Source organism: Balaenoptera borealis (genome assembly GCF_965194805.1).
Source record: "Balaenoptera borealis genome assembly, chromosome: 1".
NCBI lineage: Eukaryota > Metazoa > Chordata > Mammalia > Artiodactyla > Balaenopteridae > Balaenoptera > Balaenoptera borealis.
In genome coordinates this window covers 157,501,727-157,519,737 of record NC_138860.1, presented here as the reverse complement: position 1 = coordinate 157,519,737, position 18,011 = coordinate 157,501,727, and the positions used below count along the sequence as shown (strand labels likewise).

At 54.3% G+C, this 18,011-nt stretch overlaps 1 protein-coding gene across 6 annotated transcripts in view; it reads left to right on the top strand.

Annotated features, from left to right (window-relative positions):
- The window catches only part of RNF220 (ring finger protein 220), a 216,777-nt gene that overhangs the window by 196,522 nt on the left and 2,244 nt on the right, over window positions 1–18,011 (top strand). The window contains exons 1-8 of one of the 6 annotated variants that reach the window (XM_082364772.1): window positions 179–403; window positions 536–578; window positions 4,309–4,430; window positions 4,796–4,928; window positions 13,146–13,242; window positions 13,446–13,532; window positions 13,672–13,727; window positions 13,844–13,922. In XM_082364772.1, the coding sequence (XP_082220898.1) occupies window positions 350–403; window positions 536–578; window positions 4,309–4,430; window positions 4,796–4,928; window positions 13,146–13,242; window positions 13,446–13,532; window positions 13,672–13,727; window positions 13,844–13,922 (671 nt within the window). In that variant the 5' untranslated portion in view covers window positions 179–349. Of the gene's footprint in view, window positions 1–178; window positions 408–535; window positions 579–4,308; window positions 4,431–4,795; window positions 4,929–13,145; window positions 13,269–13,347; window positions 13,533–13,671; window positions 13,728–13,843; window positions 13,923–18,011 lie in introns of those variants that run through there. The other 5 variants (XM_082364774.1, XM_082364773.1, XM_082364770.1 and 2 more) reach the window with 5 other exon arrangements.

Sequence of the window (18,011 nt, the reverse complement as noted above, 5' to 3'; positions counted from 1 at the left end):
AACCCGGGCCGGTTGGCTTTGCGGCCGGTGGGAGGGACCCCAGGGCGGCCTCAGCCTGTTGCTGCCGGAGTGCGAGCCGCTGTTTCCTGGTCCCGGTCCAGCAGCCCCCACCACTTCTTGAACTTTCACCCCCGGCGCGCGACGGCGGCGAGTCACGTGATCAAGGCCAACATGGCCGCCGCCGCCGCTGGGAGCTGAGGTGCCGCCGCCGCCGGGCAGCCGGGGGGAATCCGCCCGCATCGCCGCCCTCGCCGGCCGGGCGGCCGCGGGGCCCGGAGCGCCGGAGGCCGGGGCTGGGGCGGCACCGCGCGGCGGCCACGGGGTCCCGCTAGAGCAGCCTCCGGCGGCTATGCCGAGGGCCCGGAGCGGCCGGCGAAGCAGGGGGGCCGGCGGGAGGGAGGAAGTAGGTTTGTTTACGGGCTGTTTGGGGCGGGGCAGGTCTGGACCGGGGGCTGGGGCTGGGGCGGGGGTCGGGACTCCAGGCCGCGCTGACACTCTCTTCTCTTTTTTGCATTTGCCCGGGATCTTTTCCCAGACCTTCTTGCGAGTGCGAGCCAACCGGCAGACCCGACTGAATGGTGAGTCTTGCGCGGCCCCTCCCTCCGCCCCACCCCCAGCCTCCTCCCTCCCTCACTGCCTGCAGTTCCTGACTTCCCTGGGTCTCTTCGACATTAGGGCCCACTGGCTTCTTCACAGTCACAGCGTCTGAGTATGTGCTGACCAAGGCGGCTGCCCTCAGTTTCTCCATCTGTCTAGTGGAGGTTATGGTCCCCAGCTCTTGCGTGAGCCTCTCTAGGCCTTGAAGAACCTTGGGGGTCAGTAAGTGCCAGAGAATGAGAAACAAGCCACACAATTCCACGCGGGAGCTCAGTTTTGAATTTGCAAACTGCTGGGACCTCACTGTACAAGCCGGCAGGGCGCTGAGAATGTTTTTCTTCCAGTTTTTAATCAGTGCCCAGTAGTGTGAATACAGCCTCTCTGCTGAGACTTGACAATGCAGTGAGATCTGGAGTTCCCACGGCAACAGGAACTAACTGATCCCAGGGCTTTTTGAGTTATCAGTCGGCCCACATTTCACAAAGGTGATCAGCGTGGGCTCGACAGCTCTTAGAGGCCTTCTCTGAAAGCACTCCGTGTATGTACTACCTGGCAGGCCACCATCCCCCCCCACCTCCGCCCCGCGCCCCTTTTGGATTCAAACCTCTGGAACATTCCTATTTGCTGAACACAATTGAATGATCTAGTGTTTTGTGCTGGGTAGGGTGTGGTATATATGGGGGTTGTCTGTAAGGGGCTTGGGGGTCTCTAGGCCAACTGGTGAGTGAGGCCATGGATGTTCAAGGTCCCCAGTTCCTGCCACTTGGTTTCTGCTGGGAGGCTGAGCCCCAGACTGGGAAAAGGAGAGCATTTATCATGGGCCGGCACCATGTTAAGCACCTTTATCATAACTGAGAGGGAGTGTTAACACACATTTTGTAGATGAGGAAACTGAGGCTGGGAGAGGTGAAGGTGATTTGTTTAAAACCACACAGCTGGGATGTAACTGAGCCATGGTTTGAACTGGTTTGTTTACTTCCAAAGCCTGTGCTTCTTGGACTATGCCATGCTACCTCCTTGGCAATACTTTGACTTGTCCTACTCAGTGGAAGCCTCTAGGTAGGGAGCAAACTTTCCTTATCATGTTTTAGTAAGCTTAGTTCAGGACTTAGAAGATGAATGGCAAGAAAATAAACCTGAATTGCTTATCTGAGAATTTCCAGGTGATGCCCAATCCATCAGGGACTTTCCTGGGACTACAAGGAATTTTCTGGCATGGGTGGCCTGGGCAAGGAGAGCATCCAGTATCATGCCTTCCTTGGCAATCCTATGAGATTCATTCCTTTATTCAATTATCAGTGTCTGTCATAGTCTCCTTCTTACCAGAGAGGCACTCCCTTGAGCTTTAGGCCGGGTAGGGGAGGAACCTTTGTACTGGCGCACTGCTCCATATAGGCTTCTAGAAGTTTCAGGGTACCTTGCTCACTGCCTTTCTGATATCTAGCATCCCTTCTCCATCCTAGCCCTGCCTCTAGAGCAGTGGTCCCCAACGTTTTTGGCACTAGGGACTGGTTTTGTGTAAGACAGTTTTTCCACAGACTGGGGCGGGGGTGGGGGGTGGGGGGGAAGGATGGTTTCAGGACGAGTCAAGCGCATTACATTTATTGTGCACTTTATTTCTATTACTATTACATTGTAACATATAATGAAGTAATTACACAACTCACCATAATGCAGAATCAGTGGGAGCTCTGAGCTTATTTTCCTGCAACTAGATGGTCCCATCTGGGGGTGATGGGACCACCTCAGCTCCACCTCAGATCATCAGACATTAGATTCTCATAAGGAGTGCACCACCTAGATCCCTCGCATGCGCAGTTCACAGTAGGGTTCGCGCTTCTGTGAGAATCTAGTACTGCTGCTGATCTGACAGGAGGCGGAGCTCAAGCCATAATTCGACCAATGGGGAGCGGCTGTAAATACAGATGAAGCCTCCCTCACTCACCCACCGCTCACCTCCTCCTGTGTGGCCCGGTTCCTAACAGGCAATGGACTGGTACTGGTCCATGGCCTGGGGGTTGGGGACCCCTGCTCTAGGGTGTCAAGATGACCCAAGCCTGAGAGTCCAAGGGTTAGGGAAGTCAAGGTGAAGAAGTCTAGATCTTTGTCCACAAAATCAAGCGGGGCACCAGAACATAGTCACATCTCCTATAGTGAGAGCACAGGAAATTGAAGAGACGGGCCAGGCTGCAGACCACGGTTTCTCAAACTCCATGCTCAGTCCTGGTGGGATGGTGGCTTTCTTGATGATTTGGCTCTTTCTAGGGCTACTCTGTTTTAGGGTTGGAGTAGCTCCCTGCCTCAGACCCTCAACAGGCAGGAGCCCCAAGTGCATATTCTTGCTGACCTAGCACACTCACAGGATCAATCTTTGTTGATGCTGATCAGTTGGGGGCCCTCGGGACAGGAAAGCCTTCTAAGCTATGGAGTCAGGCCTGGTTTCCTATGCTGCCTTTGCCACTTTTTAGCTACCTGGACAACTGCCTTGACTATCTTTTTCTGTTAAAATGGATAATACAACCTAGTTTCTGGATATAGAATAAAATGAGCTACCTTGTATAAGGTATTTGGCTCTGAACCTTACACACAATTGAAACTCTAAACTGTAACTTATCGACTCTCACCTGCATCACCTTTCACCTGTGTCTCGCTCCCTAAACTGCATTGATGAGCTTTCCACCAGGGTCAGTATCCACAGGAAGTTCTTTCTGGCCTTGCAGTGGGGAACCCTTCCCTCCTTGGCTGGCTCCACCCCTATCCCCACCCCAGTCAGTCTGGTCTCAGAGTGGCTAGCTCTACTTCTACTGATGCATCACAGGAGGGGGCAGAGGGAACAGAGTCCCTTGTTTTGACCCCTTCCTGCTTCAGTGACAGGAGGGCTGCAGAGAGGGATTAGTGAGCTAATTAGAAATGATTGTATCTCTCGGCATTAATTAGCAGTGCTGTGGGCTTGCAGCGTGCACTTTGGAATTGAGCCCCCTGCGGGACAGCATGGCAGGGAGCCCTCTGCCTCGAGGGCCTGCCAGCCCCTCCGCACTGATTAGAAATGATGGAACAGGTTTGGGTAGGCACAGTAAGGGCTACCCTCTCAAGGTATCTGGGCTGTCTGACTCAGATCCTCTATACCTTTATGACTGGGCCTCAGTCTCCTCTTCTGTAAAATGGGACCAGTGGACATGAGAGAAATTCTCACTGGGGTAATTCTACATAGGACAGTAAGGGCTGTACCTCAGGGCTCTTGGCCCAGGAACAAAGGGGTTTTAACTGATAAGTGAACAGCAGGCCAAATCAGGCCCCTGGAGGGACCTTGGATTCTAGCCAAGAAATGTTCTCTAAAGTTATGCTTCTTGACTCTAAAAGAGCGTATGGTCTTGGCCTTCTGGGGAGACACATAGCAAGTGCCAAGGAGAGCATCTTTGCTCACTGGATTCATTGAGCACTGCAGGTAGGAAGGTAAGGGTTGAGCTTGAGCCAGCTGTGGCCAAAGAGTGGACACTTCGCTGGCCTAGCACCAATCTCCTCCCCAGGTGCTCTTGGCAAGGTCCAGTCCCCAAAGGAGCCGAAGGTGCTGCATGATGAGGGCCAGATGAGGCACTGAACAAAAGGGCTAATGGCTGGCAGGAGGTCAGGATGTGTCAGCTCCACTGGGACCTTGGGAACTACAGTGACCGTCTGCCTGTTCTATGCTTTGTTTTCGGTTTCTCCATGCAGCTCGGATTGGGAAAATGAAACGGAGGAAGCAAGATGAAGGGCAGGTATGTCCCCTGTGCAGCCGCCCCCTGGCAGGATCGGAGCAGGAGATGAGTAGGCATGTGGAGCATTGCCTTTCTAAGGTAGAGGGGCCATCACCACCTACCTCCCCTCCCCTCCCCTCCTTCCCCTGACACTAGCTGCTGACTGCCTCCAGATCTATGGGCTGTTGGGGTTTCCCTGTGGTCTCAGCAGCTTCTTCCTCTCTGTTCTTTGCTCTCTTCCTTTGCTTTCGCTCTCCCACTCCTCCCCTGGGGCTCCAGTGGAAAATTATTGGGGAAAAGCCCAGGTCTTTGACCTCTAGATTCGTTTACTTCAAAGGAGCCCTAGAGCTGGGGGCCTGTGGGGCACACTGCAGCTTGGGGCTAGGGCTGTGCCTTCCTTGCAGGCCCTGGGGAGCAGGTAGGGATGGCCTGGGACCCGCATGATCCTGCTCTGCTCTTCACAGAGGGAAGGCTCCTGCATGGCTGAGGATGATGCCGTGGACATCGAGCATGAGAACAGCAACCGCTTTGAGGAGTATGAGTGGTGCGGGCAGAAGCGGATACGGGCCACCACTCTCCTGGAAGGTGGTTTCCGAGGTACAAGCAGCTGACACATAGGCGGTGGCACTCTGGTGGCCAGGCCTCTGCTGGGTATCCATCTGTTGGGAGCCAAGAGGCCAGGGCTGGTGGCTGGTCATCCATTCCACCACGTGCGAGCTGCTGCTGGCGGGGCTCCTTTGTGACCGTGCTGCCTGCCTGTGATGTGCATATTAAAATGGATGTATTTGGGTGGGGAAATGGAACTGTGAGGCTGCAAGCTAGGAGTGACGAGGGGGGTCTCTCAGCCTCGGGTGATGCGTTGAAGGTGACAGCCAAGCCACGTTAGCACCTGCATAAAATATTAAAGGGACGGTTATGCATTTATCACTCCATCCCTCTTAAGGCTGATAAATGAGAATCCAGCAACCTGCTGTACACCTCCAGCACTGGGGGCCCCGAGGGCTTCCAGGCAAACACATTGGATTCCCCCCGCCACCCCCCCACTCCTCCTCCTCGACCCCATGTCAGGGAAATCAGTTACAGAGGAGAGAGTGAGTTATGGCAAAATTTGACCTCCCATGAGCTTCATTGGTGAATCTAATTTTAGCTCTGATCCCATCTCTTCTCCCTGGGCGCCCTCTGCCCTGAAGCAAGAGGGGCCTGTGCCCAGCTGCTCCCTGCTTCCCTGGGACTCTCCCCTGCTGCTGCAGAGGACTCTGCAGGACCCTGCCCAGACCCACTACCTACTTGGCTCCTTGGAGAGATATAGCTTGGCCCAGTGGAAGTCCCCCACCCCCACCAGGTCAAATAGCAGACTGGTAGGTGCCCAGGGTCGGTGTCCTCTTGTCAAAGCCTTCTGCCTTGGGCAGGGCAAAGGGGGAGCTGTCAGCCTCCCAGCCTCCAGCTCTTCTCTCTTTCTGTGCACAAGCACAGCTGGCACTGCAGCTTGTGGTCATTAAGTGAGCCAGTCTGCTTCCCATCTGCCTCCAGTTCTCTGGGCAACACCCTTGGGAGTATTGCTGTGTCTGGTCCCTGGGGAATCTCACAGCAGCTGGGAGGAGGGTCTCTGCCTCATTGGGGGCAGTGCTTCTCGGGCTGGTGCTGAGGAGTGGTCCCCACAGTGCCATCCAGGGCAGACTGGCTACATGAAGGGGCCACGAGCCCAGGTGTGGCGTTATGCTTCTGGGCTTCTCTCATATTGCCCAAGTGTTTGGGGACAAGCCAAAGTGTAAATCAGGAAGGTTAATCAGGCCAAACCGTTTCCCGATCCTGAACGCTGAGGTGGGAGGATGTCCGTTTGCCATTTCACTCTGGTCCCATCCTGGAGTTTCCGAGTGTCTGAGGCCCAGGGAGGATGAGCAGCAAAGCCCAGGGTCCAGTGACTTGTACACACAGGTGTCTGTTCCAGGGGCAGTTCCAGGATGCCGCTCTGGGTTCGCTCTGTTGGGTGACTGCAGATTTTCATATCTTCCATTACCGCGGCAAGTTTTTAGTCAGGTTTCTTGGCACAGAACTGGACCTGGTGGCTTCTGGGCACCAGACAGGGCTTAGGGGGATGAAGCTGCATGGGGCCTGCTGCTACAACCAAGTATTTCCCAGGTGCTGGGACGCACTTGCAGAGCGGGTGTGAGGGGCTCTTCAGCCCTATGGGCGGGTGTCGGTTTTCCCTGAGTGTTTACACTGTGAGGTTGTTCTTTTCAAGAATTCCTGAGAGGAGTTCAAAGGGGGCTTTTCTTTGAGCGATTTGGAGAGCGAGAATGAGAGTGAGACTTGAAGAGGGAATGGGGCCGGAGGTGCCTTTATCTGCAGAGAATTGCTCCAGCTTTCCTGATAGAAGCTGCTGCCGCCTCTTAAACAGCTTAGTGCAGTCAAAAGACAGGCAGACTTGAAAGGCTGTTTTACAGCGAGATCAGCAGGGGCCACGAGGCAGAGAGCAGGGCGCAGTGGAGCGGAGGAGGCTGAGGCTCCTCGGTGGGGGGTGCTATCAAAGGAGGCCCTGTCTGATCCTGATCGCCTCTGCCCCCGAAACCCTGTCTGCAGGAGCTGGCCATCTGTCAGTCTACCCTCCTTGGCCAGGACCGATAGGCCCCAACTCTTGGGGGGTTGGGTGTGGCCCCGCCAGGCGGGCTGGTGTCAGTGTAGCGCATTGATCGCCCGCCGGGCGGGCTGGGCTGCAAGCCGGGCAGCGCGTGCTTAATGTGATTGAAAGGCAGTTAAAATGGCGGTGACCTTTTCAGGAGGAATTAGATTGCCTGCCAAGACCGGTTAGAGGGAGTGATAACGCTGGCTGAAGAAGCTGCCCAGCCGACTTCAGAGAGAGGGAGCAGAGGCAGGATGAGCAGACGAGTGGTGAGGCCCATTTAAGCCGAGCTGTGCGTGCTGACAGAACAGAGATTGCTGTCCTTGTTAGATATGAAAGAATTGCAGATAAGTTCCTATATCCGATCACCCCCTATCCCTCCTCCCAGACCAGGACCCCTTCATCATCCTCAGCAAAGCTTCCCACCAGGCCCACTGGGAGATGGTCTGGTGGAGCAAATCGGTTTCCTTGAATGTATTCTGCCGTGGAACCAGTGAACAAGCAAGAGTTTTTGGTGGGACACTTGGCTGAGGGGAATGGGCCTTGGAGATGGGGCCTGTGGTTACTGAGGGTGAGGCCCAGATTGCTTAGGCCTGGGAGTACTTGGAATTGGTATTTTAGGACAAAACGAAGGACCCGACAGAACAGGTAAGCACTCAGATAGGTCCAGCTGGAAGTGGATCTTTAAGAGTCTGAAGGAAGAGATAAAGTTTTCGAGAGAGTAGTTTGGAAGAAACTTTCAGTGACTAGGAAACGCTCTGGCCTTCTCAGTTCTCAGAGACACCCTGGGCTGCGTGCCTAAGCTGTTGATTGTCCTCTCTGAACCTTAGGTTTGCTAACCTGCTAGTGCTGTTTCTCCCCACCCAGAGTTAATAACTGCATAAAGGGCAGCACATGGACCCTAGTACTTCACCAACATTCCCCTAAAAGAGCTCAACAGTTAGGGAAGAAAGACGCTCTTCTGGTGCCCTATGCCAGCCCTGGGCAGAGCAAGGGACCTCTAGGCTGGGCCACAGCAGAAACCTAATTATACAGCCCTTGGGGACAAACCTGCTCCTGCCTATAGTCAAAGGAGGTATGTGATGAACGAGCCCCAGCTCTCCTCATTGCCTGTCACCAGCTCCTGGGTCCCGGAGAAGAGACTTGTGGGAGCTTTGGTCCCTCCTGTTTTGGTTGCCAGTGAAAGTTCACTCAGCTGGATTGGGGGAGCCTGGAGCTCATCATATCTGGAATGGACAGGCTGGAGAGAGAATACGGAATGGTTGGCTTCAGATAAGGTCACAGTGATGTGGTGGGCACATCAGTGGCAAGATGGAGGGATTTCCCAGGAGGCGGCACAGGAAGTGGAAGGTGCTGCAACTCCATCTTTGAGCCCTGGAGGGAAATGCATCCCTGGAATCCAGCACTGAGCCCCTTTGAATCAAACAGGTGGAGGACAGGGATGATACTAAGAGAACCCACTGTCCAGGGCCTCTGCCCTGCCCCAGTCCTGGCCTAGGGACTGCATCTTTCTCGAGTTCTTGCCTTAGATTTAGGCTGGTTCCATGTGGCCTGGGATGAGATGCCATGGAGAGGACAGGCAGGGCAGCTGTGGCACAGGTCTTTTAACTGGCTGTTGCTTGATAAAACTTCAGCTCCAGATTATGGGTCAAGGGGTTGAGAGGTGTTCTGAGCCCAGGGGCATGGAGAAATTGGCCTGGCCGTAGCTGCTGCCTCCTTTGCCATGTTGGTTTCCAAAAGATGGGAACCCCAGATGTTAAAAATGTCCCCCAGCGCAGCCCTGCTGCTGGGTGCAGTCAGTGACAGGTGTTGGAACAGCCGACTGCTGCAGGCAGTGTTGGAATGGAGAGTGTTAGGGCTGCCACCTTCTACCTCCTTACCACCTTTAGTTATAACTGTTGGCTGCTGGGAGGGGCGAGGAGAGGTGGCAAGGAGCAGGGCACCTTCTTGTCCCCTGTGGCGACTGTCGGGATTTAATCGCCTTTTGGAACACAATTGTTAAGCCAGGACAGGGGGAGTACAGGCAGAAGGAGTAAGTATCAATGGTTTTAAACGGCGTCTGTCTCTCTACGTCTCTCCTGACGTGAGGCAGTGAAACACGTTATCGAGGAGGCCCGGAAAGTGGCTAAGTGCGTTTGACACACGCCAACTCCCTGCCTCCACACTGGATAATTGCATTGTCAACTGTTCAGCGAGGTGGCAGGTGACACTGCAGGCCGATTGATTGTCCCGCATCGCAGCTCCCCAGACTGTCAGCTCCCCAATCGATGGCGTTTACACAAGACACCGTAACTGCATCTGTAACTAATTCCAGTGTAAAACTCTCCGGAAGCTGCTGCTTTGCACCACCACCCTCAAACCACACCTTTGGAGAGCACAGGCCTCCAGAGGCCCCAGGACTCCTTTCTCCCTGGGCTCTGGTTTTGTTGGGAGCAGCAGGTGAGGAAATCGACGGCTCCTTTTTTGTGGTTTCATGTTCCAGGTCGTTACTGCCCCCAGTAAGCGGGCATCTCCAGTTTCTCAATCGATTATCTGATCAGTTGATCAAATTAACGCTGATTTTTTTTCTCTCTCTCTCTTTGACCTAAGAAAAAAGGAGTTTATGAGAGGGGGGTCGTTTTTATAAAATTTAGGCTTTGCTTATCATATATGCACTTAACCCTCTCCCTTTTTATCGCTTGTGTCCAGTTGGAGGTTTTTTGCACCGCCCGTCCTCCCAGGACCAGGCTCCCGCTGCTGAGCATCACTGACTCTCAGGCTTAGTCTGCCTGTGGGCAGCAGCCCAGCCCTTTGTGCCACAATACAGTGGGGCTGAGCCTCAGCAAGGCGGCCTCCCTGGTGACTAAAGGGTACTCTGGGTCATCTTGCAGGTCCCAGGGGCAGAGTCCCTTCCCTGGATAGTAGCATCAGGAGTGGCAGCTTGCCTGTTATCCCCAGAGCTGCACAGAACAGGAGCCAGAGGCTTGGAAAGGAGTACTCCGTGCCATCTTGCCTCTGAGTACTGGCTTGGGATGTTCCAGCAGCTGAGAACATAAAATGACTGGAGCCTTCTTCTCAAATCGGGGGTGGGGGGGGTGGCGCAAGCTGGCAGGGGCGCTGTCTGCATAAAACGGCTTTATGGCCGTTTCTTTTTATTATGATTCTGCCAGAAGTCAGCAAGTGACATTTCATTAAGAAAATAAAGTTTAATGTGCTGGGAAGGAGGTTGGAGCTGGCTGGGGCAGCACAAGAGTGAAATTGGTGGTGGCAGCCTGTTCTGAACACCTGTGGGGGTAGGGAGAGGTTCCCAACATCTGTCTCTGCTGGGGGATGGGGTCAGTGTCAGAGGAAACTGCTCATACCAGAGACAGGCCTTTTCCTTGGCAAACAAGATGTGTTGTGCTCTCCATCCTGCCAGGCTGGTCAAGGCAGCAGAAGGTCGTGGCTCACCCGAGAGCTGAGGTCTGAGAGGGAGGGTTGTGGCCTGAGAGGTTTCTCCAGGCCACCAGCTAATCAGGCCTTGGCTTTCTGGCACAGGGCTCCCAGGACCTGATAGAACAGCATTGTTGGCATTAAGCCATTACTGCTCGGGTGTGTTGTATGGCACCCTCTGTGGGCCTGGCCAGCTCTGTGCTGGATGACGCTGAGATCACAGACTTGGGCTTTCATTCTGGTAAGGGACAGTGACAATACGTGGTAATAAATACGATTTTGGAGTTGCACAGGAGCCTGGATGGACGCCACGGAAGGGACCCCTATGCAGAAATGTGTGGGGACGTCTCGTCCACACTCAGCACCTTGAGGGTAGGAATCAGGTCTGGAAACACTGTCCTCAGTGTCAAGCCAGGCAGAGGGTGAGTTCGATAAAGGTTGAGAGAATGTTGAGGTGAGTTCATTCAGGAAGTATTTATAGAGCAACTACCATGTGTAGGCACTATGAATAGAAGGCATGATTGAGAAGAGTCAGACTCGCAGAGCGAGCAGGAATTTGTTCTGTAGACCAAGAGGGAGATGTTTCTAGGCAGAGATAACAAGAAGTACAAAGGCATGGGGGCATGAGAAAACATGCAGCACTTGGGAAACCACAATAGCTATGTTCCACTGAAGTACAAGACTTGGTTCAGGCCTGCTAGGCAATGAGACTGCAGAGATAAGGACTTTGGCCACTGGGCTGCTTTATGTGTTGAGAAGCTAGGACTTTTCCTGGCAGTTTGGCGGTGCCCGGTTTTCTCAGCTGTGCCATGGGAGCCATACTGGGCTGAGGAGTGGTGCCAGGATTCTCAGCTTTGCTTCTCGCCCACCCAAAAGGCAGGGCTGGGCAGGGTCAGGCAGGCCCTGGCTAAGCCAAGGATGTGAGGCTGACTGCTGAGCTGCATGTACTTGGGGGAGGGAGGTTGGCAGAGCTCGGGAGGCGCAGGCTGTAAGTGAACCTGACGGCCACATTCTGATTGATGGCGGAGTTTGTCTCCCAAACTGTCAGAGGGTTTATAGACCCACAAGGCAGGAATTGCTTGTCAGGACACTTGGCCATGAACAGTAGACAGGGCTGTAACTTGGTGTTTTCTCAGCTTAATGGCCCCGCTGCTGACCTGCCTGCTGCCTCGAGTTTGTTGGTGCCTCAGTGTGGAGGGCAGATGAGGACTGGCAGGGAGGGTTGGAGCCTGGGCAGTGCCTGGCCTCTCTCTTTCCCTGGTGCTGCTTACCTCTGGGATGGGTGGAACCTTTGTGAGACCAGAGACCAGAGGTGCAGGAGGGAGAAGAAGGATCAGGAAGAAAGTGCTTTCGAAATGGGCTTGAAAGGTGGAGAACATTCCAGATGGAGGGGAGAGCATGAGCAGGACACGGTGACGTTTGAGGTGCAGTAAGTAGTCTATCCGTATATGTGGAGCTTATGGAGTGAAGTGAGAGAAAGAGGGAAGGTGGAGAAGTGGGGGCATCCGGAGCTTAGCGGGTCTAACTGAGGAGCTGGGACTTGGTCGTGCGTGCAGAGGGGAGCTGCAGACACTGCTGGAGCAGGGAAAAGGAGGGTCAGGGCTCTAAGGTAACAGGGTGAAGGAACAGGCGAGAGGCGTGACAACCCGTTACATGTCTGTTGCCCTGATGAGCGTGTTAAGACCCTGGAAGTGGGAAGAATGAACAAGAAATGTCTGAGATCATGAGGCAGAACCCTGAACTGCTTCACACCTCTGATTCCACTCAACCCAGATCCCATCGCTTTCAGCCCCTTTTGTTCCCGGCAGGGCTGTTCCACTGGCTCATGAGATGTGGTCCGAGATGGGGACCACTGGGAGAAGACACGGGCGGGGAGGGAGAAGCAGCTTTGTGGTCACTGGCCCTGGGCCATCAGGAAGGGTGGTCCTGGGAGTCAGACCACATGGCAGGTGAGCGGGCCTGGAGTAGCTTCAGCAACTCAGTGCCTTACATCACCACCGCTGCCACTGGCCGAGAGTCCGCCTGTGGCTGTGCCAGATGCACCTCGGTGAGCTCAGCTGCCTGCCCGGCCCTTGGCCCTGCCTCCGCCCACCTGCTTGCCTCCATGGACTGCTTTGAGAAGCAGGTGTGCATGCTTGTCCTCCCTCGGCCATCCCTTCTTAATCCCTTTATAACTGCACTTGTCCAGGAATCTGGGCTGAGTGAGGTTGGGATGAATAATTAATGTCAGGCGCTTCAGACACCAAATATTTGAACAGCTGCCTGGTGTTTTTGCTGGCAAGGACCTGACGGCCAAAACCAGGACGTTGGCTGGGGGTCCTGCTGTATGGTTCCGACGGGCCTTTGCCAGCCTACTCTCCCTTCTGGTAGACTTGTCAGGCTGGACCCTGGGACACGGGATGCCCAGGTCCTGGGTGGGGGTGGCCTTGTAGACCTGAATGTCTCTGTCTTCTTCCTGCTCTTCTTAGACCTGGAAGACAGGTGTTCAGCAGGCCTAGACTAGGTGTCTCCTGAGGACCTGACCTAGTGTATGAATGGGCTAGTTTATAAGCAGAGACCACTTGGAGCAGGAGGCAGTGCAGAGAAGGCTGAGGTGTGCAGAGTGAAAAGGACTGAAATGTTAGTCAAGAGCCCCCAAGTTTCTTGGCTCTCTATATCCCAAGCCCAAGTTTCTGTTTGGCCTTACCTAGCCCAAAACCTGACCCGTACCTAGGGAAACAGAAGGGGTACCCTTGGACTCGTCTTGCTGGCCCCAGGCCCTCCTCATATCCTGCTTCCCACAGGCTCTGGCTTCGTCATGTGCAGCGGCAAAGAGAATCCGGACAGTGATGCTGACTTGGATGTGGATGGGGATGACACTCTGGAGTATGGGAAACCACAGTATCCTTGGGGCACTGCGGGACAAGGTGGGGCTGGTGGGACAGTCCAAAGGGAATAAGAAAAGTAGCGAGCACCTCCGGTCACTCATCCACACCACCCCCCCAGGGTCAGTGTCTCAGCTTGGGCCGGGGGAGCCCTCCTGAGGATTCAAGCCTCATGGCCCACCGCAAACTAGGATCCATTGTCCTTGACCACCATGCCAGATACACGGAGGCCGACGTCATCCCCTGCACAGGCGAGGAGCCCGGTGAAGCCAAGGAGAGAGAGGCACTCCGGGGCGCAGTCCTAAAGCAAGTGTGGGCACAGGCTTGGGCGGGTGGGTTAGAGGGATGGGAAGCCCTGAGGTGGGTGTCAACCCAGTACCCGCCCTCAAGGTTATCCTGCCTGCCTTCAGGGCTCACTTCGTTCTTCCTCCTTCCTTTCCTCTAGTGGTGGCCCTCCCAGCACACGCATCACACCTGAGTTCTCTAAATGGGCCAGTGACGGTAAGTCCTGACGCAGGTTAGGAGTGATGGGGGGTGGTAGTGACTGCCTCAAGCCCAACCCCTCACCTGTGCTGCCCAGTCTGGCCAGAGTGTGAGTTGCCTCTCTGTCCCAGCAGAGATGCCATCTACCAGCAACGGTGAGAGCAGCAAGCAGGAGGCCATGCAGAAGACCTGTAAGAACAGTGACATCGAGAAGTGAGTGTTTGGCCAGGAGGGAGGCCCAGGGAACCACAGCTCAGTTGGAGGGCGAGGGGCCCTTTGCTAGCAGGAAGGCCTGCTGCCCTGGGCACACAGCCGACGGTGGGTGCTGAGCATGCCTCTGTGAATTGATCGCTGGGCCCAGGCCCTGGGAGCCTTGGTGGAGGGAGGAGCAGTCAGCCTGCCTGCCTGCCTGCCCGCCCGCTGCAGAGGCCTCCGCCCAGGGAATGTGATGTATGGCCGCCCAGCCCAGCCAGCACACTTGATTCATCTCCAGTTTCTGTTTCTTAATCGGGAGCTAAATTGGTTTCATTTTTCTTGTCCCGGGTGGCGCTTGCAGTGGGTTTTAGGCAGGAGTATTGGGTCTCATCACTTCTGGTAGGAATTTTTGGCCCGTGTTCTCAGGCAGGGGAAAAGGGGATCCGTTAGCACTTCCCCCAGGTTTGGGCAACCCCTGGCCTGGATCCTCAGGAGCCACCAGGATTTGAAATCAGCAGGGCACCTTAGTGCCTTTCCAGAAGCCCAGGCAAGGCCAGTTCTGGCCCCAGGAGGTGGCATTGTCCAGTTCTGGCTGCCTGGAGCTGCTGCCATTGGCCATTACCTAACTCCTCACACCCACCCCTCCCTCCTCTCGAGGCTAGGTTGCCCAGGGTTAAAAGGCAGCCTCTTCATTCCAGGGCCAGTGTTCCATCTTGCCTTCTGCCAGGAGAGTGGATTGCAGGCCGGTGCAGGGCCGGGTCGGTGGCCCAGGGTCACCTCCCATTTGTTTCTCTCCATTTTGTGTTGTCATAAATTCATTCCAGCCCGTTGTGGTTGATCAGTTTATCTCGGCCAGGGCCGTGAGTGCTGCTGGCATGATGTATGGGCCGCAGCGCGGGGCCCAGCTGCCCATGAATCACCGCAGCTGCTCCATGTCAGCGCCAGAGCGGGCCGCACGGGTTCGGCGCAACCAGCTTTGGGGCGGGGGGAGGAATGACGTATGGATGTTTATTTAATAATTCTCTCCTACTCCAGCTGAGTGGGGCGGGCGGGGCTGTAAGGGGCACCCACCCTCATCTGGAGGGGCTGCTCATAAATCAGAAAGACAAGATCATTAATCAGGGATGGCGCCCAAGGGGGAGGTGGGGGCCAGAACCAGTGGCCATCCATGAAGGTCCTACCCTCTGAGGGCTGGGGGAGCTGGGGACTGTCCCACCTGTGTGAGCACAGGCACCAGTGGGCAGGGCTGTCTGGGATGAACTGGGGATTGGCTCAGTCATGTGCAGAGATCTCCACTGGGTCTGGATTTGCCAAGATTAGGGCCCTTCAGTCCCCATGATGTCTCTCTTCCCCATACACATTATGGGTTCCCATCCTAGATCTTTTTCACAACCTAGGGAAGGAGGAAGGCAGGAAGACATGGCTTCTTCCAAGAAATTCTCCACCCCATACCCCAGAGGGGCTCAGGAATAGCTCACAACCTACCTGGGTCAGGGGCCTGGAGGATTGGATATTTCACCAGAGCAAAGAACAGAGGCCAGTTATGTGCCGAGCAAATCCAAGGGAGGGTGAGCTCTGGAATTGGATGTGGCCTTGGAGCCTTTGGAGATGGAAGTGGGAAATGGCTTCATTCTCTCCTGAAGCCCCATCCTTTTTGCCTTCCCAGCTCTAACTCATTCTCTGGTTTGGGGTTTGACAGTTTTCTACTCTGGGGTAGGCTGCCCCCAGCTCCAGGCCTTGGTTTCCCAACCTTTGAAATAACCTCATAGGATCAGCCTGGTCCTTGGAGAGGAAGGGAACACAGCTACCCATCCTTGTCTCCTTGTCAGGAACTTACCAGCAGTCCAGGTGGGGATGGCACATAGAGCATTGGGCAAAATGCCTGGGGGAGGAGCCAGCTGTGCAAGTGCTTGTGAGGAAGGAGGGGATGGTAAAAGCTTTCCAGAGCTGGAAAGTTGAATGGATGCTCCCAGGAAATCCGCCAATGCCAGGAGGAGTTGTAGTCAGAGCCTTTCTCGGCTTCCCTGGAGAGAGGCAAGGCAGAAAGAATCATGGACCCATGGAGTGATGGATCTAGAGCATCCCTGACATAGGGACACAGGCATCAGGAAGTCACATTCTGTGTCACTGCTAGTGCCCTAAAAGAGAAAGGTCAGAGATCAAAGTTCATTGCTGCCCATGAAATGTTTCCTACCATCCTACCCATGCCCCCCCATTACCACTTACACCCAGCAGGGACAGACTACCTGTAAGCTTTCAGGCTTTCTGGGCCAACTGTCTCCCCTAAGCTGGCAAGACAGGCCACCCTAGGAGATGGTCCTTGCCCACACACCACCCTTGTGATTCTACCTCAGCTGACTGAATACACCCTTTAAACCTCAGCTCTTACCCTTTACAGCCCTCTTCCAACATTCTCAACAACTTCCTGTAAATTGCCTGTAAGATAAACTTTCCTTTCTGATTGCGGCATCTGGGGTCTTCTTGGACACAGTCTCCTTTCCCAGTGTAGCACCTTCTGCTTACTCAGAAGTGAGCCTTCCAGCCAGATGGGGCTCTAGGGCCTCTAGGCCTTGGTTCCCACTGTTCCCTCAGCCTGGAGGCCTGTCTCCTCCTGGGTGTAGCCAGTGTAGGGTAGTGGTTACTTACACAGTTACTGGTTGATCACAGAATCAGTCTGCCAGGGTTTGAATCCCATCTTCCCCACTTTGTGAACCTTGGACAGGCTACTTAATGTTTCTGTGCTTTAGTTTCTTCATATATAAAATAGGAGTATTAGGATCTCCTCATGGGGTTTTTGTGAGGTGTAAATAAGATAATTACTTTTAATCCCTCAGTACAATCCCTGGCATTTAGTAAGTGCTTAATACATTTTAGCTCTTTTATTTGTATTATTGTCATTATTATTCCCTAAAGCCTGTCTCCAGTGCCATCTTTTCTACTCCTCCAGGAAGTATTCTTCCTCCTGTGAGCCTCTCCAGGTTCTGTTGACTTGTTTTAGGAGAGGTGGGAGGGATCACTCTTTAGAATAGTCCTAGCTATTCCCTGTTCAGTATTGCAGCTCAGAGAGTCTTCAGGAAGTTGTAGGGACCTTGTGCAGGGCTTGGACTACAGGTGAGGACCAACAGGACATTTGACATGCCTAGGAAGAAGCAACCAGGAGCCCTTGAGGTAGGCTAGGACTGTAGCCCAGGGGCCTCATCAGTCCCCGCATTTCTCACTCTCCCTGGGGGTTAGACCAGCTATTTCTTCAGCAGATGTTTATTCATACTCACGTGCGTGCCTAGTATGGGGCTAATGTTCAGAGGCAGTATTGGTGGAGTGAGCAGCTTGCCCTCAGGGAAGTGAGTCTAGCAGTGACAGGCATTTGTGGTTATACTGCTATGGTGAAGTCCAGCGCAGGGGCTGGAAGAGCACAGAAGGGGCAGCCACCATTGGGGTACTGGCTGGGGGCTTGGAAAAGGCTTCTGGGAGGAGGTGGGAACTAGGCCTGAATGATGAGATGGGACTAGTGAGTTAGGAGGTTGGGGTGATCCAGAAGAAGCAGAAAGTGCTGAGAGGCCAGTGGAGTGAAAAATGGTGGGGTGTGTGGGGAAACTCAGGAGTTTGGCATGAATGGAACATAAAGTACGTGGCAGGGCACTGAGGGATGCAGCTGGCGGGGACCGGCCCAAGGAGGCCCTTGTAAGCTTGTGGAGAGTTTGGTGGAGCTTTATTCTGAAGTAGACACTAAAATGTTAGAAGGAGAAGTGGTCAGGTTTGCAGAATTCTAGGTGCTAGGAGAACAGAATGGAATGAGGGGACTGGAGGCTGAGAGGCCGTTCAGGTTGGTGGCACAATCCACAGAGGAAATCATGAGCACCTGGACTAGGGGTGGTAGCTATGGAAAGAAGTGGAGATGCCAGAGATATTAGGAGCTAGATGACAGATTCTGGATGTCAGGAGTGACTGGGAAGAAGTGGTTTGAGAATGGTTCCCGGGTATCTGGTTTAGAAATTCACCAGGATGGAGGTGGAGGAGCAAGGAGGGTGAGGAGTGCAGTTCTGGAATGTGGAGTTTGCGGATCTGGGATATGGGTGGGTGTCTAGCAGACATCTATATATGTGATTC